Below are 23,970 nucleotides of genomic sequence, written 5' to 3' on the forward strand. Positions count from 1 at the left end.
CCACCCCCTGTCTCAAAGGTCATCTAAAGCCTGCCTTCAAATAAGCACATCAACACCTGGGAACAAGTTTGTTTTCCTCCAAGGCAGCCAGCTGCCTCAGTGCCTCTAACAGTCTCCTGCAGGAACGAATTTCCGTGTGAATGGAGAGAGGGGGGGGAGGGAGGGAGAGAGAGAGAGAGAGAGGGAGGGAGTGTGTGTGTGAGAGAGAGATAAAGGGCCATCCAGACTCGATGGAGAACTTTTGCCTCAAGGAGAGTTTCTGGGGCCCCAGAAAGTAGTAGTTTGACTTAACAAAATGTTCTATCACTCACCTGCATCAGATCCTGTTTTTCTTTTTCTCCGGAGCTAATAGCCTTTCTGATAGATTTCAGTTCAGTTAGAATGGCTTTGGCTTCACTAAGTTCATAGCCACTCTGGCCTCCAGACATTTTTTTATCAATTCTGTTAAAAGAAGGGGGAAAAAAAATCAAAGAATGACAGAGTACAAGGTAAACAGGCAGCGGGAAGTGGGTTTGGGGTCTTCGCTGGCCGATTATTTTGCTACTTAATGCTCACACACCATTTTCGTCCTTTCGGGCTGGTGGCTTCTCCTCCCTCCCCTTCTGGTCCCTTTGCGCTAAGACCTTCCTTCCGCGTCCTCCACCTCGCACCCAGTCCAAAGTGGTCGCTGAGGCTCTGGCTTTGTGTCTTCAGCCAGTGTGGGTGAGCCCACTGCTGGCGGAACTCAGCCCTCCTCACACGCTGCTCCTGCTCTCCACCCTGACAGGCGTTCAGGACACGGGGAAACGGTTCAGCAGAAGGACGGAAATGCCAGCGAACTGCACACGCACAGGAACCTCAGGACGCATCACTGCCGCCTAATTTTACATTCATGCATGAACGTCGGTGCAAAACCTAGTACGGTGCCTACAGCTTGGCGACTGCTAATTAAGGGTAGTGATTCTTATTTATACTGGTGAGTACCCTCTTACATTGGATCGTTTGGTCAGTTTCTTACTTCTTTTTAAGAATGAGACAAGATAAAATTGCCTGGCTTGCTGAATGAGTTCAAATCTAGGAACCAGGCAGAAGGGCAGACGTGTTCATCTGTCCACGAATATTAAATAAAGAGCTCCCTATGAGCTAATGTGCCACCTCTGTGGATCTGCCCAGCAAACGTCCTTACAGTTCACGTGGTCACCCACGTGATCACCCATCAGAGGGCTTCATGTAACCTAAGTCTCTGTGCTCCAAGGGCCCAACCAAATTAGCAAAATAACTCTTTAAAAAAAAAAAAAAGATTAAAAAAAAAAAAGATTGCACAGCTTCTTCACCATCACTCTTCTGGTTCTCCCCACCACCGTGCTGCCTGGGACTCACTATGGACGACTTGGGCTTTACTTCAGGAACTTGGGGCCACGTCTCGGCCCCAATAGCCAACAATACTGCGACACATGTTCTCAGACATACCCTTGTCTTAGTCACAGACTCCCCACGGGAGTGGCACCTGCTCAATCACAGACAATTGGCCCTAAGCTAATTTGGTCTCAGACATTTAACAATTCGTATTTCTTTCAATGTGAAGGGTACAGCCTGGAAAAAAACTAATACAATACCATCTTACCCACTCTTCGAAAGTTTACTCAAACCACGCAGTTTGTAGATAATTTGTTTCCCCAAGGACTATTTGGGAAAATATTTTATGGTGCTGGACAAGTAATGAAAGTCTTAAAGAACCTAAGAAAATAAAATAAACTTCATCATAAGGTCACTCTGTAACAAAGCACAGCCGGTGAGTGACGTCACTGGATGAAACACACACACAGTGTTTGTGATGGGAAAGGACTCTAGGCATGGCCTCGCTGTGTTTTGTCCAAACGGAGAAACAGAGACCAGAAAGTTTATGAAAAATTCTGCCCCTGAATTCCATAAACACTTAGCTGAATAGTACAGTGGTCCTCAAAATGGAAGCCTCAGGCTTGGGGCTCTTATGCCTACCCCACTTGGAATATTTGATACAACTCCAGAAGCGTTTTTAATATTGGTTAATTACATTTATTTGGCGAGGGCCTTATCAGTGACAATTGTTGGCTCCCTTAAGCATTGTATCTACCAATTTAGTTGAGGCAAAAGGCTTATTTTAATAAGAAAAAAAAATCTGAGATGTCATGAAATAGCTAGGAGTATAGGTATCTCAAATTGGGCCAAAGGAAGTTTCTGTAGCCCAAGTAATTTCTTCTTTTGTATAAAACCTTCAGAATTTAATAGCAAAACAAATCTTTAATTCAGAAATCAACTTTGACATTAGAAAATAAAAGCAGATGAGTCGCTTTCAGAAATATAACATTTAAAAATGAAGGCAGGACGACCTCAGGACTGCTGATTTAAATTTCAGAGAGCTTTAAAAATAGACGAGAACGTCTCAGACGGCCACTGCTCAGCCCAACATTAAACATCCCTCCGCCACTCAGCATTCGCCACGGAACCCCTTTTCGTCTTTCTTTCCTTCCCTTTTTTCTGCCTCCTTTGAACCTCTCTACGTGACTTTAAATGTTGCTTTTTCCCTTTACCTCTATGTTTTACCTTTTTGTCCTCCACTTTTCATCTCTCCCTTTCTCTCTCTTTTTGACCCTAACTGACCATAAAATATAAAGTTGTAGATTTTTAAAACAAAGTATGCACTGTGCTTTTTGCTCTTAATTGAGAAATACCATTTTAGTTTCTTCCCTAAAAAACTTTTTTTGGGTTTGTGTGTACCCTATAATTAATTTCCCCCCTTGATCTAACCATTTGCATGCCTTCCCTGGGAAATGTGTAATCTGGCCCAAGCCAAACTTTCACAGACTCTGCATATACCCCTGGCTCGCTGCATGTTTCATATCTTTCCATTTTCCAGTTTTGAGTGAACCCTGGAGGAGGCAAAGTGGAAATCTGCGTCTCTTCCTGGGTATCTGCCTACACATAAACTACACTATCGCTTAGCTCAAAGTCAAATTTGGGACCACAGACTGAAGTGAATAATGTAGAGATAAACCTACATTCATTCAACCAGCAAAAACTATCACACCAAGCAAGGTGAAAGCTGGGATTTAAATTACGTAATTCCAGATTCCACAAAATTATTTCATTTTATCGTGAATTAGGGAAAAGTTGCAAAAGCCTGCAGTGGGATTCGGTTTAAATCTTTTCTTGAAATACACTCTCTGTCATAACCCCAAGGAAAAGTCCCCTTTACAGTATCAGGAATGTGGTTTCTTGAAAAGTACGGTCTTTGGGTTCAATCAGTTATTATCCAACCTTCTAGTAGGACGGTGGTTCCCATTTGACTGAAAACAGCTTTATTTTGTCTGTAGTTGAGGTCAACAAGAGAGGCCTCTGGTGTTAGATACCATATCTTTCTGCTCTTGGTTCAGCAGATTAGAATCACTGCAAGAGAATCAAGCCTGAATTTCTACAACAAATGTCTATTGTTTTCTTGTGGAATGTTATTGACAGATTCTTAAACATGCCTTAGATTCCTATAAAAATTGCTTGCAAGCAAACTGCTTTCAAACAATACAGCATTGTTACATCAGGATAACAAAAACAGCAAGTTTGGCTAACCTTTAATCCTGGGTAGTGACATGAGTTATAATTTCATGTGCCTTAAAAATACTTAACGTAGGGCTAAATGCTTTGTGGCGCTCCTCTCGCGGCTCCCACCACGAAGCCCTCCTTATACCGCTTACTGCGTAACACACTGAGGGGGCTGTAGGTCTGCTCAGTTTTTAGGGGAGCTCTGCAACCAGCTGAGGTGCACCTGACAACCACCCAGGGCTCTCGGAACGTATTTCCTGGGGTGGAGACCAGACACTGGCATTTTTAAAGAACTGCTCAGATTCTTCCCATGTGCAGTCAGGTTTGAGAACACTAGGATGGAAGCCTCTGAAAGAATGTCACGGTCACGACTGCATGAGGTGAGTGTCAAAAACAGACTGAGCCAGAAAACCCAACGTCTGAAACCAAAGCCATGTGACTGGGGGTCCCGAAATAGAACTCATCAACCAAATAGCCAGAACAAACTGTTCGTGTGTGCCCGGCCAGCGGACACTCAGGATCTTGACCGGGGTGGTGCTGTGCCACCCTGGATCGCTGCTGGGGACACAGGGGGAAGAACGTGAAACCGGCCGGGAAACCCTGTGGACACCGCTCCGCTGCTGGCAACACCGACCGAGCCCCGCAGCATGGAGCGGGGAAGGAAAAGGCCGAGTGCCTTTCAAGGGGAGGGTGCCCTCAAGCCCTGCTGTGGCTGGGTGGCCGCGTAAACCATCACTGCTTCCCCTGGTCGGAGACCCTGTGGTGGGGACCGTGGGAGCTGGAAAGTCTCGTGTGCCTGTCGGCCTCCGGTCAGGCTGGGCCTCATCAGCAGGAAGAACAGTGGCTTCAGGGGCTGGAAGGGGGCAGGGATTTCCAGGTCCCGCAACCCTCTGTCACCTGCTCTTCCATCTGACACAGCCCAGCCTGGAGTGGGGATCCCCGGGGCCTCGGCACAGAGTGGCAAGGGCAGAAGGAACACGGGAGACCGAGCGCTCGCTCAGCTCCCCAGGGGCCACGCTGCCTTGCTCCCTGAGCTGCCACCACCAGGTCACCCTCCAGGCAGACAGGCCTCTGGCCAGGGCTCAGGGCAGCACAGGGCACCCAGCCCAGCTCCCGGGAGCTGCTCCTGGAGCCCTCCACCCCCACCTCCACCTCCACCCGAGGACCAGCCGGCGCGGCTGGGAGACAAAGTTTAGTTTTTTATCTGTTTCCTTTGATGTCCAATGATTAAGAGAAACTTCAGACCTTTTCAAAGTGTATAGATTTTTCCCAAGTTTTTTGTTCGCCGGTTGACTGTTGTTTTGTTTTTTGGTGCAAGCTTTACGCTTTGGGCTTTATCATTCTTTGAGAAATCACATCATCTGTCCTTCTATCTCCTTGGTATGGGTTCGGGGGCTTTGGACTATTTCATAGTCCATTTTGGTATTTTTATACTCACTGTTTCAAGGTTGCAAAGCCTTGTTCTTTATAGAGCAATTCTTGCTTCATCTGTGAGAGCTCTCGCTTCAGCTTTTTAACCTTTTGTGAGAAATCAATGTAAATATGTTTGTAAATAATTAGCAACAGAGTCTTAAAAGGTAATCCATTAGTAAACTATTAAACACACAAACACAGCCACTAGTTTAGCATTCACTCGTCTAGTTTCTCCCGGACACAGACTGGATGGAAGGTAGGTTAATTTTGCTTAAACGATCAGTGATGTGCATTGTTACTCATATTTAGCCTCATCATCTTAGGTAGCAACATTCCTATGAGCTGGACATCACCACTGTCTCCTCTCTGTGATAAATAGTAAACAGCCAGTGCGGGGAGAGGCAGGCAGACTTTCAGAGTGTCTCTGGCTCTGTCCTCACCCCTCCTTTCCTGCTGCTGGACCACTGGCCACCCCTCCGTTCCCACAACGTGCCAGGCTGTACCAGCCTAGGGGCTTCTGCGTGTGCCATTCCCCCGCTAAAAGGCTCTTCCCTCAGATCTTCAACAGTTGACTCCTTGTCACCTCAGCTCCACGTGACCCTTCCAGCAGGACTTCTCCGGCCACCCCGCCCAGTCCACTACGCTGTTTTGTTTAGTTCATAGTATTTTTCCAGAGCTGAAACTGCGAGCTTGTTTCCTGTCTGCCCCCCAAGGGAAAGCCAGCAGCATCGCACCAGCTGTGTCCCAGGCCTCCACAACGGGACCAGGCAAACAGCAGCTGATCCGCAAATATTTGTCAGTCACACTGAGAAAATTTATTTTTTTTCCTGTTTTCTTTGGTAATAACAATACTCAAAATTGGCAGCTCAGAAAAATGGCACAAGGCTGGTTTAGTCACAAACTCAAGGTCTGCTCATGGGTGTCAGAAACTTATCTCCATGTAAGTTTCTGCACATTCTGTTGTGTAGCACTACGGTGTGTTTTGAAATTTTATTTCCTATTTATTCTACTCATTCCACAAATATTGATTGACTCTCCACAGCGTGTCAGGTCCCGGGACTGAAGTGGGAACAAAACAGACCCGACCTTTGCCCTTACGGGTCTCCCAGAACAAGGGAGCCTGAAATTGAGCAAACAGTCGCCCAGTGAGATAAATCCCACCAGTTCCCGCAGGTGATTTAGAGAGAAGCACGGGTACTTCCAGATGTAAGAGGGGGACGGGACCCAGTCTGGACTGAGGGGTGGGGTACAGCCTGTCTGAGGAAACGATGCCGAGGCTGATGGGGTTAGTCGGCTTCACTGACAAGACGGCCCCCACAAAGCAGAGCTTGGGGACAAACTGGGAACTGCGGGAGGGGAAACTCAGCAGATCTCTGGGATTCAAGGAATGCTATCATTGCCGGATTACAGTGGTGCCGTGGGGAGTGAGGTGGGGATGGAAAAGGAGCCTGAAGCCACGTGGAGGGTTTCTAAATCTCATCCTGAGGACAATGAGAATCCAGGAGGGGCTGAGGAGCATGAGCTACTATATATACTATAAGATCACTGTGGTGACTCTGTGGTGACCGGACCAGAGGGGCCAAGAGGGGCCATTCTGCCTGCACTGTGGGCTGGCATGCGGGCGGTGCTATAGGAAAAATATTTTTTAGAGGAAGAATCAACAGGACTTGGTGATGGACTCAGTGTGGAGGGTGAGGGAGAAGACGCGTCAAAGATCACTTCCAAAATCCTGGGTGCATGAAGGTGCTTTCCTGGAGCGGGGGGACCAGGCTTGGCAGGAAAAAGATCAAGGGTTTTCTGTAAGACATTTGTTTTTCTGATGATACCCACGACACTTCAAAGGCAACGGGAGCACGTAGACTTGAGGCACCTAGACTACAGACAGAAAATACAGAGTCACTGACATAACGATGCTATTTTAAATGCACGAGAATAAATGAGATCAGCCAGGGAGGATGTGCGTGGAGACGGGAAGAGAGCGCGGGAACACCTCGGGCATCGGCATCACTCAGAAGCCGGTGACAAGAGGAAGAGACAGAGCACGCTGTGAAGCAGAGGCAAGAAAGGTCAGAGGGAAAAAGAGCATCGTGGATCAGATGAGGAAAAAAGTCAAGAGGAGACTACAAGGGCTGAAATGACAAGCTACAGGGGCTGAGTGACACCTTCAGGCATGACATTCTGGATACAGTAGATGTTCAATAATCTGTCAGCTGAGTTTATCTGAAGGTTTAATGGCTTGTGCCCAAGGCACTTATATTTTAGGAGGGAAAAGGAAATACAAATCACTGTGTTGGAAGGCCCAATCCATGACAAGTAAGAGAGGCACGAACGATGCTACTAGAACCCAAAGGAGGAGAGGACGACCTCAGGGAAGGAGGAGGAGACGGCGGAACTGACTCTGAAGGAGCTGTGACGTTCAGGGAGGGCAACAAGCTCCCGTCCAGCAAGGACGCGTCACTTTTAGTACTGGGCTGTTACCACGTCAAGACCATCAGGCATCAGGCGCTCGTGTCGCGTGTAATTCTGCTTCTAACAGCACTCTCAAAAGCTTTTTACCAAAAAAGACTAACATTTTTATTTAAAAACAACAACAACAGAAACCCAACCATCAATAGCTGGCTGAAAACTGGCTTTACCTTTGAAAACACAGTTGATAAAAACAATGGTGATGCTGAGACCTTTTGGAACAACTGAATTAAAACAACTAGTGCATCTCACCGACATAAAGCAGCATTCGACTTAAAATCACTTGGACGGCGATGACACCAATTTAATTTCTTTCAAAAATTATCATTTAAAATTTAAATTAACTTTTGACATTTCAGACTCTCCCCTGTTTAAGCGATGTGAGGTGTTGCTGTATGCTGGGCGACAACAGCAGAGGAAGCTAACCCCTGTGTTTTCTTTTCTCCCACATTACTTACTTCAGAGCTACTGCTTTACTTCAGAGCATCTTCTTAGTGGGTTATGGGAATGGTACTCAGCTCCCGAATACCAATTTTGCATTTTATTTTGTTAACTATGAAAAAATTTGATTCCATGACAGTGAGAGATGAAAACAGATATTATTTCCAACCCAACATCATTTCCATTGTTTTTTGGTTTTTAGTGTATGGTCTTAACCGTTCGAAACCCTTTCTTCTCGGTGGACCATTTGACATGCTTAGCTGTCAGAGGATCACTGTTTCTGCTCGCGTTCGCCAACCCGCTTGCAGATGCAGGACACAGAATGTGAATACTGATGTCCTTAGATCACGGCTGAGGATTACGCTGATGCTGACTTGCAAATTTAGCACAATGTGGAACTCCACCAGGAAGCAGTGGGGGTAGCTAAAATCCACAAGCACTGCATGCATTCCGGGGACTGTGCTAAATATAACAAGCACCTACTTTCAATCCTCACAACTACTCTATTAGATAAATACACTTTTAATTCTTATTTTACAGGTAAGGAATCTCCGAGTTAAAGAGAATGAGGAAGTAATCTGCTGAAGGTCACACTGTTACTAAGTAGCCTAGAGCCCACGAGAATTTTTTTAAACCACAATTATCAAAGTTTTAGTTATTAACGGCATGATAATATACGTAAGGTCAAAGACAAACTAGAACTGCTGCAAGAAGACCTAAATAAAATCTGTGGCCCTTACTCTACCTTGGAAACTTCAATATTCCTATATCCCACCCAAACCAGCGACAGGAATGGCCCCACAAGCTCTAACGCCTACTTCCTCTCTCTCGTACATACTGAACTTTCTGCAGCTGTAGCCAACCGTCTAATTTTACAGACCTATTTCTATGGAATCAGATCTCACAACCCAGAGTACCAATGGGAGGCAAGAGCCCCGTGACTTCGCCACATTGCCTGCTTTCTGTACTGACTCCACCAGAGCAACTGACATTTTAGAATTGATTTTAAAGTTATTTCTGAAAGCTAGAAAGATACTGTGATTAAATGTGATAAGTACGACCGGAAATCATAGAGTCTCTCACTATCTCTTACAATCTTAGTGTGTAATAAGTTTCCTTTTAAAAGAAGGAAGAAAAAGATGACAATGAAGGAAAAGTAAATTCCTGAATGTGTGGATCTTGGAAAGATCACAGGACAGGCAGGTTTCAGCAGTTTGCCCTCAAAGTGTCCCTTGCAACATCAGAGTTATAATGAGCACAATGACATTTTACTAATGACCACCTTCCCTTCTCACCGTTTTCTCCATTTTCTTGCTGGGAGCCCCTTAAGCAAGCCAACAAAGGGCAACTGTCACCTTGCTCCTTCTGGAAATCGTTCTCTTCACTACTGCTTCCACCTCACTACACATCCTCACCACCTGCTCATCTCCCAAGTCACCTTTAAAGAAAACGAGGTATCAGCTCCAGATAGTCAGAGGATTCATCATCAAAACATGTTTGACTTTACTAAAGAACAGAGGAAAAGAGAATCCCGGATGCTGTCAGGACCATTTGTGATGACTAATAAATGAATTCTGCCATCAGAAACGAGCTGATTGAACATATATTTTTAAAAACCCCAACTTCTGTTTAACAAAAATAAAAAGGAAGTAACAAAACAAAAGCTACTAAGAAAAAGTACATGAAACATTTCTTTTGAAATATACTACCGTGAGATACAAACAATAGGTAAAAGTATGGAAGGTCAATGCCAGATCTCCACCAGGTAATTAAAATAAACCAGTAAGTTGTCCTATAGCCCAGCAATTCCGCTCCTAGGCATATGCCCAAGAGACACGTAAACTTATATCCACAGAAACATCTGTGCAGGGGTGTTTGTAGAGGTTCTGTTTATCATCACTCAAAAGTGGAAACAAACCCCAAGTCCATCAACTGGTGAATGAATAAATGAAATGCGGTGCCTCTACAATGGATACTACTCAGCAATAAAGAGGAGTGAAGTACTGACATAGGGTACAACATGGATGGGCCTTGTGTGACCACGTGCTGTATGATTCCATTTTTACAAAATGTGTAACAGAACAGGCAAATACAGAGAGACAGAAATAAAAACAGTGGCTGCCTGGGGCTCGGCAGGAGACGGGAGAGGGGGAACGGACAGGGACCGCTAACGGTGTTCGGGGGTCCTCTGGGGAAACAAAAATGTCCTAAAATTGGATTGTGATGATGGGCATACAACTGCAAATATACTAAAACCCACTGAATTGTACAATTTTAAACAAGTGAATTGTGCAGTGTGGGTATTATTTCTCAATAAAGCTGTTAAATTGAAAAAAAATAAACTGGCAGATCGAAATAGAAAAGGTAGAACGTCACAAAAAAATTAACAAATCACCTCTTAACAAAGACAAAGTTGAAAAGCACAGTATTATTATATATCAATCCAACTAGCAAAAAAGCAAAAAACAAAAAATTATAAATGGTAAAAACTTGGTCAAATGGCTTCCAATTTCAGGTTAACATCCAGGGTCCATGCGGTCTCCAAGGCCTACCTGCTCACGGCCAAGGCTACCTCTCCCACCTCCTTGCACTGTCCTCACTTCCTCTTCTCCTGCTGTGGCCACATTTGACTTCTCACTGCTCCTTGACGATCCCAGACCTTCTCTGACGGCTGGACCTTTACGCCAGCTCTTCCTCACCTAACTTCACCACCTCCGTCTAGCCTTTGCTCAAATGTACCTTCTCAGTGAGACTTTACCCCAAATACTCTATTCAAAACTATAACCAGCTCTCCTTCATTCCTCATGCCCTGTCACAGAGCCATTATTTCTAGTTGGATTGATTAAAAAACAACTAGAAGGCGAATTTATCAAATGCTTTCTCTGTATCAACAGGAATGATGAATGCTTTCTGTTCACTCTGCTAGCATAGTAAATAATTTTCAAATCCTACACTGTACTGGTGTAGGATAAGCCCCACTTGGTCCCAACAAACTACTTTTAAATGTTCCTGCGATAAGGTTTTTGTATCTAAGCTTATGAATATGGCTGACTCCCTCCCCCCCCCCCACCCGCATATTATCTGGTCAGAATTTGGTGTCAAGGTCATATTAGCCTCATCTTCAGGGTGTCTCTGGAATAGTGACAGGGCTAGTCAGATTTTTTTCTTTCACCTTGAGTCATTTTCGATCAATGATATTTTAATAAGAATTTATTCATTTCATCCTCAAATTAAAACGCAATAGTATAAATTTGCTCAAAATGTTCTCTTACTTCTTAAGCATCTAGAGTTTCATCTCTTTTCATTCCTCGTATATTTTTGTTTCCTTTCTCTTTTACTTTTGACTCAATCCTGACAGACATCTGTCAATTTTATTCTTCTTCCAAAGAACTAAATTGTGCTTTTGCTGGTCTCCTCTGTTATAACCATGTTTTTACTTCAGTACCATCTTCCCTTAATTTTATGTCCCTTTTCCAACTGTCTTCAGATTTATTCTGTTGTTCTTAGATTGAAGTCATTACTCATTAATTTTAAGACTTTCTTATTTTCTAGTATATACATGTAAGGCTATAAGTTTTTCTCTTTTTCCAACGCTATTAACACTATTAACTAAACTACAGATGTTATTTGGATTTTGCAGTTTTTCGTCCTTCTTCTATTCCAGGATCCAGCCCAGGATATCGTGTTGTCTTCACCTGTCACGTCTCCTTCGTCTCCTTTGATCTGTGACACTTCCTCAGTCTTTTCGTGTCTTTAATGACCTATTTGCTTTTGCAGGTGAGATGTTTTGTAGAACGTACCCGGGTTTGCCTGATGCTTTGTTGTGATTAGACTGAGGTTACAGACTGGGAGGAAGAACACGACACAGGTGGTGTGTCCTTCTCATCAAATGACATCTGGGTACATGCTTTCAACATGACATCACTGGTGATATTAATAAGGTGATTTGTTTATTTTGTGTATAAATTTCCAGTTTATTTATTTATTTTTTTCTAATTTAACGGCTTTATTGAGAAATAATTCCCACACGGCACAATTCACTTGGTTAAAATTGTACAGTTTCGTGGGGTTTTGTGTATTCATAGTTGTAAACACCTGTCAACCATTTGGCTTGCCTGTTCTATTCTCTTCTCTCCTTTCCTGCTTTCTTTAGTATTTCCAGTGGTGAAGAACTTTTGGTGCCATTAAGTTCCTTTTCGATTTTGTCTGAAACGTGTCTGTCTCATCCATATGCGTGAAAGATGTTCTGCTTGTGTATAAAATTCTGGCTGGTGGCATCTTCTCTCTGAGCACCGAAGGTGGTACACTGTCACGCTCCTTCCATCGTCAGTATGGAATTTCAGGTATCTCTCTCTAACTGTTGGACCTTTGCAAATAATCTTTTTTTTTTTGTTTGTTTTCCTTTTCCCTCTGGCAGCTTTGAATTTTAGCCATTATATGATTAATTTATAGACGTTCTATTTAGTTCTTTCCCCTTACACCCTTGGTCATTTCATAGTATCTTTCAGATTCATATTCGCTTCAGGAGGCTGAGTCTCTGAAAACTTAACATGAACGTGTTAAGTCAAAGTATTTATTGGGTTTATGTCAAGGAAAAGTGTCAAAATATACGGAAGTGTTGGTCTGAATGTATTCATTATAATACCTATCTCACACAGTTCCACAGAGCTTAATCGCATGGTCCTTCAAAAAATGAGAGAATGAGCTTTGCCGTCTTTATAGAATCATTTAAAATTGATCATTTAGGAATCATGACTTCCCTGTTCCTGTCTGCGTAGACTGTATATTCTCTCAGAGGAGAAGCTAATTGCATTTAATTTTGTAAAGTGCCATGAGCATGATGAGTATAAGGGTGTTAGGGAATTAAGATGGAGAAGTCTGGAAGTCATGGCCAGAGAGACTGATACGGCAGGTTATCGAGGTGAAGAGAAACTAAATACCTCCTCCCCAACAACACGGTGTCAAAGAAGGATTTCTTTTGAAGTATAATTATTTAGCCTGCAGCATGGTGCCCTTGAAAGCTAGAAAAGGAGACCAAAGGAGGCCAAAGTCATTAGAGAGAAAGAAAGAGAGAAACAAAACATTATGAAATCAGTAAATGTGATTAAACCTTATAATTTCCAATTATTCAAGGTCTGAGTATGCTTTTTGAAAAAACACTGCTGTGCCGTGAATTTTAATCATTTCCAGCTATTAGCAAGTCTTACTAGAGATAAGAGCAGCTCCTGCATTAGGCAGTGTCTCTCATTTTCTCTTTCAGTCTTGCTTCCTTTCTTTAGTGAAGGTGAGTCAAGTCATACTATTCACTTCATTCAAACCTCGCTAAGACTGTTGCACTATTTTCAGGCCCAACACTACTTACAACATAAATTCATTTCTGGACATCTTAAAAGAATAACCATATCTAATGCACAGTTTGCTGTTGCAAATCTGTATCGCTCTACCTGCTTCAAAACCCTGAGATCAGGAAATTATGGCGAAAGAACTCAGGATGTAAGCTCAGTATAAAGACATCCCTCATGTCCAGTCAAGAGACCATCCTCATTTGCAGCAGTCTGCGGTCTCAGAAGGCGTGTTTCTTTTCACTGGAAGCATGCTGCTGTGACTTTTGTATGTTAGTTACATCATTGGTTAATGTGTCAATTTGCTGTGCACATAAGTTAACTCTATTTACAGTTGCAAACTAACCCTTACATTCAACTGCCATTCTTTTAAAACTCTCTGCCCAAGATTACAAATAGGTGAGAATGTGGATGGCTTTTCTAAGTCCATTACCATTGCAAAGAATAATTCAAGGTGAATTCATATTAACAATGTGTGAGTGAATGTATTTGAGAACAAAACATTGTTATCAACAGCAGTGCCAACTAACCAGCCATGTGTTTGCTCTGGAGAGCAAATAATTTAACCAAAAGAGCATTTCTTTTCTTTTTTGATAAAATTAAAAGTTGGATCAGAGCAGATGCTTTGGGGCTCAATAAATTTCTCAAATGCAACTGTATTTCTAAGTATTTTCTTTTACGCTTCTAACATTTTATTTGTTTGATAAACAACAGTAAAAACTTAATCAGAATTCACTAAAAATTTTCTGCATCAAATTTCCACCAAATCTCACCTTTCTGTAATTTGGGGTATAAGGTAAATTGAAGGATTAGTTTGTGTGAGATAATCCTCTTCCCTATGCTTAGTTCTGTAATGAACAAATGAAATAATAAATTCCAGCATGAAAATCTAAATGTTCCTCTTCCTAAAAAATACAGTTTCTCAAGAAATTAAACACCAACTGCAAAGTTATGAGTATATCATTAAAAGAGCATTAATTTATTCATTTCACCATTTCACCAACTAGAAATAAGATGCCAGGAAGGACTGGCATCCCGTTAGCCCGAGGAGGAAACTGAAGCCCAGTGATCACCAAGTACCTATGACCATAACATAAAATAATATAAAACAGATGCTTTAGACAGATGTTTCTAAATACCTGGTTCTCAAATACCTGACCCACTTGCTCTAACTCCATAAAACAAATGAAGCACACCTGCTAATAATTATTATGTTAAAATAATGAAGTATGAAACCAGAGCCTGGCTTTGTCTGAGAAATTATTCCTGTGACTGAAAATGCAGACAGGTCCCGAGACACCGAAGCAATGAAGAGCAGCTAATTCACGAGTTACAATTTCTGAGACATTACTTTGTGAAAGGGACTAGTATACGCAGGGATTTCTATGGGGAAGGAACGCCAAGGAAAGCTAAGTTACCAAAGTCCACGAAACTCTGCTCAAGTCACCCACCCACTTCTGAACGGCTGGGGCATGCTCCACGAGCTGCCCGGCCAAAACACGCACAAATGGCAGAGAGAGAGAGACCATCTGCCCCGCCACGCTGAAACCAGGACACAGCTCAGAACATCACAACGGAACATGGACCATGAGGGCCGATTTGCTAAGGAAGCGCTTCTATCGAAAGGCACCTGCCTGGACAGGGACTGTTAAACGAGCACCCATCCACTAACCGAAGAGATGCTCTCATCTTCCATTGTAGTTGCTTATGAATGTCTTCTACCCTCTTCTTGAGGAGGGCACCCCTTCCTGGCTCATCTTCACGGTCTCACAGTGATGACGTCCATATGAAATACAGGCTTCTGATATTAAGAGCACATTAAACCTGGTACAAAATTAGCTTTATCTGCTGCATTAGGAGACAGGTCTGGGGAATGTGACCACTTGGGATCTTCTGGGATCTCCTAACTGAGATGGGCTTCCCTTCCTTCTGATGGTTATTTGTATGAGATATCCTATCTGCTGTTGTTTTTAAATTCCTCCCTTAGTTTGCATCTTTTCTAAAAGGGGGTTTTAATGGCCAGATTGTGATAGCTTGTTGAGGTATTTCGTTTATAATGTGTCTTACAAGAAAAGAATTGTGAAAAATGGTTAAAATTTCAAAGGGCAATAATAAGTAATAACGTCCTGAGAAGTACACAGCTCAATGGAGCACTGAAGCTTAACAAGGGTAACTTTTGACAAAATATCTTCATTTTCTGTTGTTGTTGTTTTTTTAAAGACACGGTATCTGCCTGGCAGATCCCAGAAATGTATAAACCAGCCCATGAGATTCTTGAGAAACGTACAGAGAAATAAAGGTGGACCGACAGAGTTAAGGGCCCATGATACCCTGGAGGAGTGTTTATGGCAGAAAATGACTCTTGTGTCAACGACATCACACAGTAAGCCCAGAAGTCCAGACTGAAGAGACGTTTGCTTCCAGAAAGTACAGACGAACTTTTGTCACACTTTTTTCTGAGAACAAATAGAAAAGTTTGAGGAAAAGAAAAATCCATTGGATGACACTGGAGAACTAGCAAGGCAGCAGGAACTGGTGCTGAACATCCAGAAGACAAGGGAGGCCTACAGTCAAGACCCACACTTGGCGACGCTCTCCCTTTTGAGGCATCTGCGTGTGCAACAGGGAGGCCGAAAAGCCGGGAGAAGGCAGTGACTGAGGGCCTGGCGCGCAGAGAGGCCTGGGGGGAGACCTCAGGTGCAGCCCAGTCAGGAGGGAGGGGCCCCAGGAAGCATCCGCGGAGCTCAGCCAGGATTCTGAAGTGCCTTCCCCAGAGCAGGGCGGACCGGAAACAGACCCAGCCTGACGGAACGAAGGAAGCCCAGATCTCAGACGGCTCAAACCCTGACTGCATGACAGTGATCTGCCCCGAGACTCACTGCCTCTAGGAAGCAGAACTAAATCCTCTCTGAAGGATGACGAGATCATCCCAAACCTCCGATTATCTTCATACTTTTCCATACTTAGTATATGGCTCTTAATTAAAAGCAAGCACCTATAAGAGGTCAAATATTGACCAAAAATCAAGAGAAAAAACTCAGACCAGATTGAAGAATCCAACATATAGGAAATCTAAATATCAGATTAATCAAGATATGGAATTTTAAAATTTTGTTTCTGTTCAAAAAATTATTGTATCGATGTGCGGAATTTGGGCAAGTAACTAGAAACAAAAAATAAACAGATTTAGAATTGAAAAAATACAAATGGAATTAAGCTGAAATCAATAATAAAAGATAAGAAAATCCCGAACTGTTTAAAAATTAAGCAATACATTGATATGAGAGATCATAAAGAAACTGGAGAATATTTTGAACTGACTGATGACAGATACAAAATTCAAAATCGGTGGGATGTTGGCAAAAGCCATGAGCAGAAAGTAATTTAGGGTTTTAAGGGCAGATATTCGAGACTAAGAAAGCCTAAAACCACGTATCTGTCAGTATCTGCTAGAGTGAAGCTGTGTATATTTTCTGATTAGCTACTCCTAGTTGCATAACCAACAAAAAAGTGTACATATGTGCACCCAAAATGTGTCATAGGCACAAACGTTAAGGCTTAATTTTTAGTGATCAGAAATAGGAATAAACTCTAACGTACATCAACAGAAGAAGAAATAAGAATTCATGGTATGTACACAGAAGTGGAATGCTTTACAGCAATAGAAGTGAATGAATCTCGAAATGCTGACAAAAGAAGCCATCAATAATTTATGTGGTAGCATTCCAGTTTCACAGAGTTCAAAGCAGGCAGAAAATTAACTTCTAGCACGGCTGATAAAGGTGACCTAGTGTCACCTTTAGGGGGAAGGATAACACTGCTGATGAGGGACACCATGGGGGCTTCTGGGGTCACGGTAATAATCTCTTTCATGCCCTGTATATTGGCTGCATGAGTTTATTTCCTCGGTGAACAGTCCTTAAGCCTCCAAAAATCATAAACATGCTCTGACCTTAACAGCAGTGTGGTCAAAAAGAATTAGGGTAAAGCTCAGCAAACTGCCTAGGAGGAAGTGTGAGGCACTAGGACAGTGACCTAGAAAAGGGAGTGACTTGGTGACGTGAACTGGGGGCGTCCTGAATATTGGGTTGTCTGATGAACCAGGAACTAGGCTCAACTCTGGGGACATACTTCAGTACAATAAAGAACAGTAAGTTTCCGAGACTCAAATTCTGATGCAATATACTAACTGCAAATAATAAGACTGCCCAGTGACGGAACACACTCTTGTCTCATAACAAGGACAGTCTCAGTCACTCACATGTTCTAGCAGAAGCAGGAAGACCACCCATCGAGGACAAGAAAATCCCAAACTGTTTAAAAATTAAGCAATACATTCATATGAGAGATCATAAAGAAATTAGAAAATATTTTGAACTGACTGATGACAGACACAAAATTCAAAGTCTGTGGGATGTAGGCAAAAAGCCATGGGCAGAAAGTAATTTAGAGCTTTAAGGACGGAGGGGGCCCCACACGGAATGGAGATGGTGGATGACCACAAAGGTCCCTCCTGGATTCTGTGCACACATGCAACGTAAAACCACAGTATAAAAAAACAAACAAACAAAAAAACTTACCCTTAATCGTGTAGTGGAGATCTCAGCTTTTAAAATATCAGGGTCATATTTAGTACTGGACGAAGATCCTGAGAATACTTCCAAAGGGAGAAAAGAAAAAAAAAAAGGTAACTTGTACAAGCTGCACAGCTAGTTGTCAACTTGGAATGTACAAACTCTAAAAACAACAAGATTTACATGCTTCTGTGGATACTTACTTATTTTTATTACTCCTTTATTGTCATTCATCAGACACCTAAATATAAAAAGTCATCTTCAAACCTTTATAATCTTTTTTTTTTTAAACTCAAGAAAAAGGAATGTTATAAAGACCCCAGTGCCACATTGTTTTCGGGATTTTATATCTATGGATACAATCTTAGGGGAGCTCATTGCAGACACCATTTATCAGAGCTTTGCATTACCCAGAAGCTTGTCATTTCAGTAGAACTTCTGAGGCCATCATAGCTGCTTCTTTAAGCAAGGCCAGCTCCAGATTATCCGTTTTTGCAATGAGAGGGAGGTGGATGAACTCAGGTGGGCAAAAGAAACTTCATTCTAGCTAACAGCTCCAGTTTTAGTTTCGTCTCACTAAAAATATCGTACAAGAGTAGCCAAAAGGGCCAAATTATTCGCCCTGATCTGAAAAGGTAAAAATTACTCTCCAAATGAGGAGACTTTTATCTGGAATGGGGTTGAGGGGTTTTACTGAGAAACCTGACCTGTGCCCTCACCCTCGCGTGGCCTTCAGGGACTCCTGCCGAGGAAGAAACAGGACTCAAACTGGAATCCCACAGAAACCCCAGTGGCCTCTATTACCTACGACTTGGTGCCCATTTCTAACGTCTGAACAGCCACGCTGTACTTACAGCTGGTGCGAGAGCTCGACTTTTCCTTGTAGGCATCGTTCAACCGGACGTATTCATCCAGCGCCAGAGCCAGTCTCTGCTCCTTCACGTGGTACAGCTCCTTCTGCGTCCGGAGGGCGTCCTGAGCCACCGAGAGATAGTCCTTGAGCATCTTCTCCTGTTCCCCCCGCCATTGTTTTCTGGGGTCTTCAATCTGTGTGGTTTCTGAAAATACATCAGGGTGGGTTGTTTTTCAGATTTTAATTATGGCTTTTTGGAACTGGATTTAAGCTTTAGAAAAAGTAGCCATCTTTAATTCTTATGTGCTCTAAGTAGTTTACTAGTTTATTAGTATTGCCAAGTGACTTCTCCAGAAACTTGATACAGTACTGGTTTTATTTCCCCCAGTCCCACCCCATTCCCACCCCTTTCAGGTCCTTGTCAATAATGTACTCTCTCTGGGAATCCATCCTACACAGTGTTGCCAGAGAGAGATTCCATAGCTGCGATCAGGCCGTTCCTTTCAAGAACTCTCTGGCTCCCCAGTACGTTCAGAGTAAAAGCCAAGCTATTTATGCCGGCATTCAAGGCTGGTAGGATCCGAACTCAATCTACTTCCCGTGGCAAGTGCTTCTGTTCACTTACAGCAGGACTCCTGCCATGCTAGCCTCGACATCAGCGCTACTCAGTCTGGTCTGCAGACCAGCACCAGCCGTGAACTCTGCCTCATGTCCGTGACAATAAGGATAGAAGTCAAGTCCCAGACAGCAAGTGCAGAAATCAAGGGTAAACATTTTGAAATGTTTACAGTAATTTCACACAGTTATTATATATCTGGTGACTCTAATAATAACACTAGGGCATGCATTTTGTATTTCCCTTTTTTTTTTATCTTTTCTAATTCATTCTGATTGTATTTTATAAAAATATCAGTCAGTCCATAGTGGATCAAAAATTTTAAAACAAACAAAGAGAACAAACCCTGGCTCTGGGTTGAGGAGCACACCACCAGGCACAGCTCTCGGTTCTGCACTTCCGCACACGAGCATCACGCAGAGAGCTCTAAAGTGAGCCCCGGGTCAATCAGAATTTCTGCAGGTGGAACCCAGGCAATGGTAGGTTTACAAGCTCCTCCAGTGATTCCCAAGAGCGGCTGCGGCTGAGAGCCTGTGCTGTGCAACAGCTCATACACTGCCTCCTCCAGGAAATTATGAAACTGTTCAAACTATCTCATCCTAAACTTGCTCAAACCTGCCTCCCCGGCCTCACCCACTCCTCCCCAAGGAAACCACAGGAAAGGCTCTCACCCATTATGTTCTCCTTCCCTCCTTCTGCCTCATGACCAACCCGGTGCTTCCCTATGTGGTCCTGCCTGCTGTGATGTGGCCCCTTCTCTTGGGAACTGTAAGGAGGACAGCTTCTTTCGATGGCACTGACCTGTGTTGTCACTCAGTCACCTGGAGAAGTTAAATCCCAGGTACAATCAAGACAGATGGGTTGGCTATCCAAACGTAATACGCACATTCATTTCATATATATATATATATAACTCCAGGTATGGAATTCATCTTCCAACAAACAGAAATTTATGGTCTTAAAAGAGCGTTCATAACTGTGGATGACCCACTACCCTCCTCAGCTCCTCCTATTCCTGCCCCTAGAACATGGGCTGAACCTTCCAGTGAACACCACCCAGATGAGGAGGCGGGATGTCACTTGAGACTAGGTTACAAGAGGTTGTGACCACTGTCCTGCTCTCTCTGCCTGGATCTTCTTGGCATTTTTGCTCTGATGAAGCAAACTGCCATGCTATACACCATCCTATGGACAAAGCAAGGAAGGAGGGGGGAGACCGGCCAGAAGCTGACAAGGAATTGAATCCTGCCAACAACCACGTGCGTGAGCCTGGAAGCAGACCCTTCTCCAGTCACTCCTGGAGGTGAGGCAGCCTGGCCAACACCTTGAGGACAGCTTGGGAGAGACCTGGAGACAGAGGGTCCAGCTCAGCTTCGCTGGGATTCATGGCCCACAGAAACGATGAGATAACAAATGTATTTTAAGCCCCTTAATTTTGGGGTAATTTGTCATAGCGAGATGTAGAACTAGTAAACTAATCAAATAAAGAGATGATGCAAATTGAAAATGTATATGAAATAAACTTGAAATGTTTATGTTATAATAGTTATAGTAAGATATGTGCTCCCAGCTCTCTCAATACCTTTATAGGTTTCACCTAATCGTATTTCCCCACATACTGGTGAACTGGCGTTCTTTCAATAAAATACTTGTCAACGGCTAAACTGACACAAAACAGTGAAATTAACACTGACTGACACTTAAATGAATAAAGTACAATGATAATAATAATGATAATAATGAACTATCGCATTTGTTTTGGACAGATCAGAGAAACCCTTAAACACCGTACGTTACATGAGACTCAGCAGGAAGCAGCGACATTTCTGAAATACCGCACCACTCAGATATGAACTACAAAAGAGGTTCCCAGAGGCGCCTTAGAAGAAGGCTTCACAAAGCAGGACTGTGCCTCATCTCCATCAGTTATATTTGCCAAATGGATTGGTGAAGAATATTTATTAAATGTAAATACTCAAAAATACTCATTATACAAACATGGTATTTTTTTTATTAAGACCCGATGGTCTTGGGAGATCACTGTATTATAATGCAATATAATTTGCATGTTGTCTACTATAGGAAACAACTAACATGTCACCTACTGTTAAAATGTCCTGGACCTCAAGGGAGTTCACATCCCATCAGTTCTGTAGATGTGGAAGTTTACAGACAGAGAACACACTGTGAGGTACAAGAGCTTATCAGGGGAGACAACATGAAACTCTTCAAAGGAATGTTATTTCTGTCTATCATGCATATTTCTACTCTTTCTGCTGTGCTCGGGAAGAATGAATGAAATGAATACGAGAGTCTCCTTGTGTAATATAATCCCGGTTGAAGTGAATTGAAAATATATTGAAAACTGTGTGTGTGAATCAATATGAAAAAGTCTGGAAGGATACACACTAAAAGGTTTAGAATACTTAGCTATCTCGAGTGGTGTGAATATAATTTCTTTCTTCTTTTTATTTACCTATATTGTCCACTTTCTCCTATGCACATCTATTACTTCTATAAGATATTTTTTAAAATAGGGAAAAGAAAAAAAGGTACAAGGTAACGAGGGTCTGAATTAGGCAAATGGCAGCAAAAATGAGGCTGAAGGAGCAATCTGAAATTATATTATAGGGGGAAAAACCAACAAGAATTGGCAAGATGATTCTACATTTTTCAATTCAGTAATCGTGAAGACTATAGTGTTTCTAAAAATAATAACGTCAAAGGGAAAACTGAAGAATCCCATTCTGTACTTGTTTGTTTTGCAGCTTTGATGGCAAAACAGGTAGCACTGCCCTATAACTGGAAAGGTTTGACAACTATCAGGACAATCAGAGCCAGAAATACAGACAGAAGAGACATCTGCACAGTAAAGGCTGAGGACAGCACTGCTGTAGACGAAGGCCAGCCGGCCGGGGAGGAGGGGACCGAGAAGAGAAAGGGACTCTCAAAAGGAATACGAGGCAAATGAGCAGAGAAAGAAGGAGCAGTCTGGAGGAAGGAAGATATCAGGCTGAAGGAGAAAGGCGTAGCCATCTGCATCAGCTCCATGTCCAGGTGGGAGAAAAGGATGGCCGTGCCTGAGGAGAGGTCCCTGAACTTGACCGCTATGTGAAATATGCAGAGCACCACACATGAGTGATGCTAACTAGTGAGTGTTAGCCTCACTTACTAGCAGAATGCGTTTTACTTAGATATTTTAAGTATTTAAATTTTTTCTTTATAAACTATCCTAACAGTTTATCGTCTTAGGAAAACATAAAGGATAAAATAAGACAGAGATGAAATAGAAGGGCCGAAGGTTTATTTCCTTTCTTCTAAAGGAAACAACTCCATATAAAATATCACATACGCCTGAGGAGTCTTCATCAGTCCTGAGCACACGTGTTGCTTCAGAGCTAACACGGAGGAGCTTGGTTCAGGGTAACACGAAGGGCACACCATCCCACCTCTCCCACTGATCACAGCAAAACGGCATACATAATACAATAAGGGAAGACTCTAAAAAATAAATTAGAGCAAGAAGGACTGTGGAAGGAAATGAGAACTCCCAGAACGGCAGTGAGCGCCCACCTCTGTTGTTGGCGTTATACTTCCCAGGTCCTCTGGAGCTGCACACACAGGTACAGACGAACAAAAGACTCCAACACAAAACCGACTCTTTCTTGCCAGAGGACTGGAAGGAAGGTGGGTGTTGCAGGACAAAGCTTTCTGGAGTCTCCCACGGTCACGCCAGACGAGCCCCAGGCATGGAACCTGCAGCCCATCCCAGGCTGGTTTCCTCCCTGACTTGTCCTAAGACACACGCAGCCTGGGAAGCACCCAATTGTGCGGCGAGCCTGAAGCCCCAGCTCACCAGCCTGAACACCAGAAAAAGGGGGTCCAGGGGGCGGGAGGGAGAGCACGGGGAGAGATGAGAGCAGAGCCCAGCCCGGGAAGGTCTGTTTAAGCTGGCTGCCTGTTTTTAAATTGGGATGTTTGCCTTTTTTAGTGTTGATTATCAGGAGTTCTTTATATGTATGCCCTGGCTATGGGCTCTGTCAGATGAGTACGAGTATTCACCTGTGATATTGTGTGTATCAGTAGTACATTCCTTAAAAATACAGTGAGTGAGAGATTCCATCCACAGCACTGAACACACACTCCATTTGTCTCAAGCTCTAGAACAGGCAAAGCTAGGCTGTGATGACAGAAAATCGGAAGGGTTTGCAGCAGTGGGGGAGGGGTGACCGGCAAGGGGCAGGGAAGAGCTCATGGCAGGCAAGGTGAGAATATTCTGTATCTTGGTTGAAGTGGCTGCTACAAAGGAGTATACAACTGTCAAAATTCACTGAATACACACTTAAAAATCTGCATTTTCTTATATGTAAATCAGACCTTAATTACTAAAAGACAGGAAAAAAAATTAAGGTACAACTCTGACCCTACCAAAAAGTGATTTACTTATGGCTATAGTGATAACATCAAAACCTTATAAACTGTACTTCATAATTACCTTCTAGTTAGTTATACGCATCCCGCCTAGACAGGTACACCCCCACTCCACATACACAGCCACGACAAGGGGAATTGTATCATAAAACACAGAAGGCCTAAACTTTCATTTCAAGGTCAAAACTTTCACTTCTAGTATTTAATAGTGTTACACAGAAGTAGTACTAAACAGCCAAACATTTGTTATTTCATTTTTTATTAAAATAAAGAGAAAAT

At 43.0% G+C, this 23,970-nt stretch overlaps 1 protein-coding gene and 1 long non-coding RNA gene across 2 annotated transcripts in view; one reads left to right on the plus strand and one right to left on the minus strand.

The window, feature by feature from the left end:
- LOC116660045 lies at positions 1 to 23,514 on the plus strand. Its single transcript, XR_004315399.1, has 3 exons — positions 1 to 134; positions 11,552 to 11,557; positions 23,504 to 23,514. It is a non-coding gene; the product is annotated as an uncharacterized LOC116660045 (long non-coding RNA).
- WWC2 (WW and C2 domain containing 2) overlaps positions 1 to 23,970 on the minus strand; it is a 129,989-nt gene that overhangs the window by 42,784 nt on the left and 63,235 nt on the right. Inside the window, 4 exon segments of the mRNA XM_032468571.1 lie at positions 312 to 441; positions 4,994 to 5,073; positions 17,798 to 17,874; positions 18,646 to 18,849. Of these exon segments, the coding sequence (XP_032324462.1) occupies positions 312 to 441; positions 4,994 to 5,073; positions 17,798 to 17,874; positions 18,646 to 18,849 (491 nt within the window).

Source organism: Camelus ferus, chromosome 26 (assembly GCF_009834535.1).
Source record: "Camelus ferus isolate YT-003-E chromosome 26, BCGSAC_Cfer_1.0, whole genome shotgun sequence".
Taxonomy (NCBI): Eukaryota; Metazoa; Chordata; class Mammalia; order Artiodactyla; family Camelidae; genus Camelus; species Camelus ferus.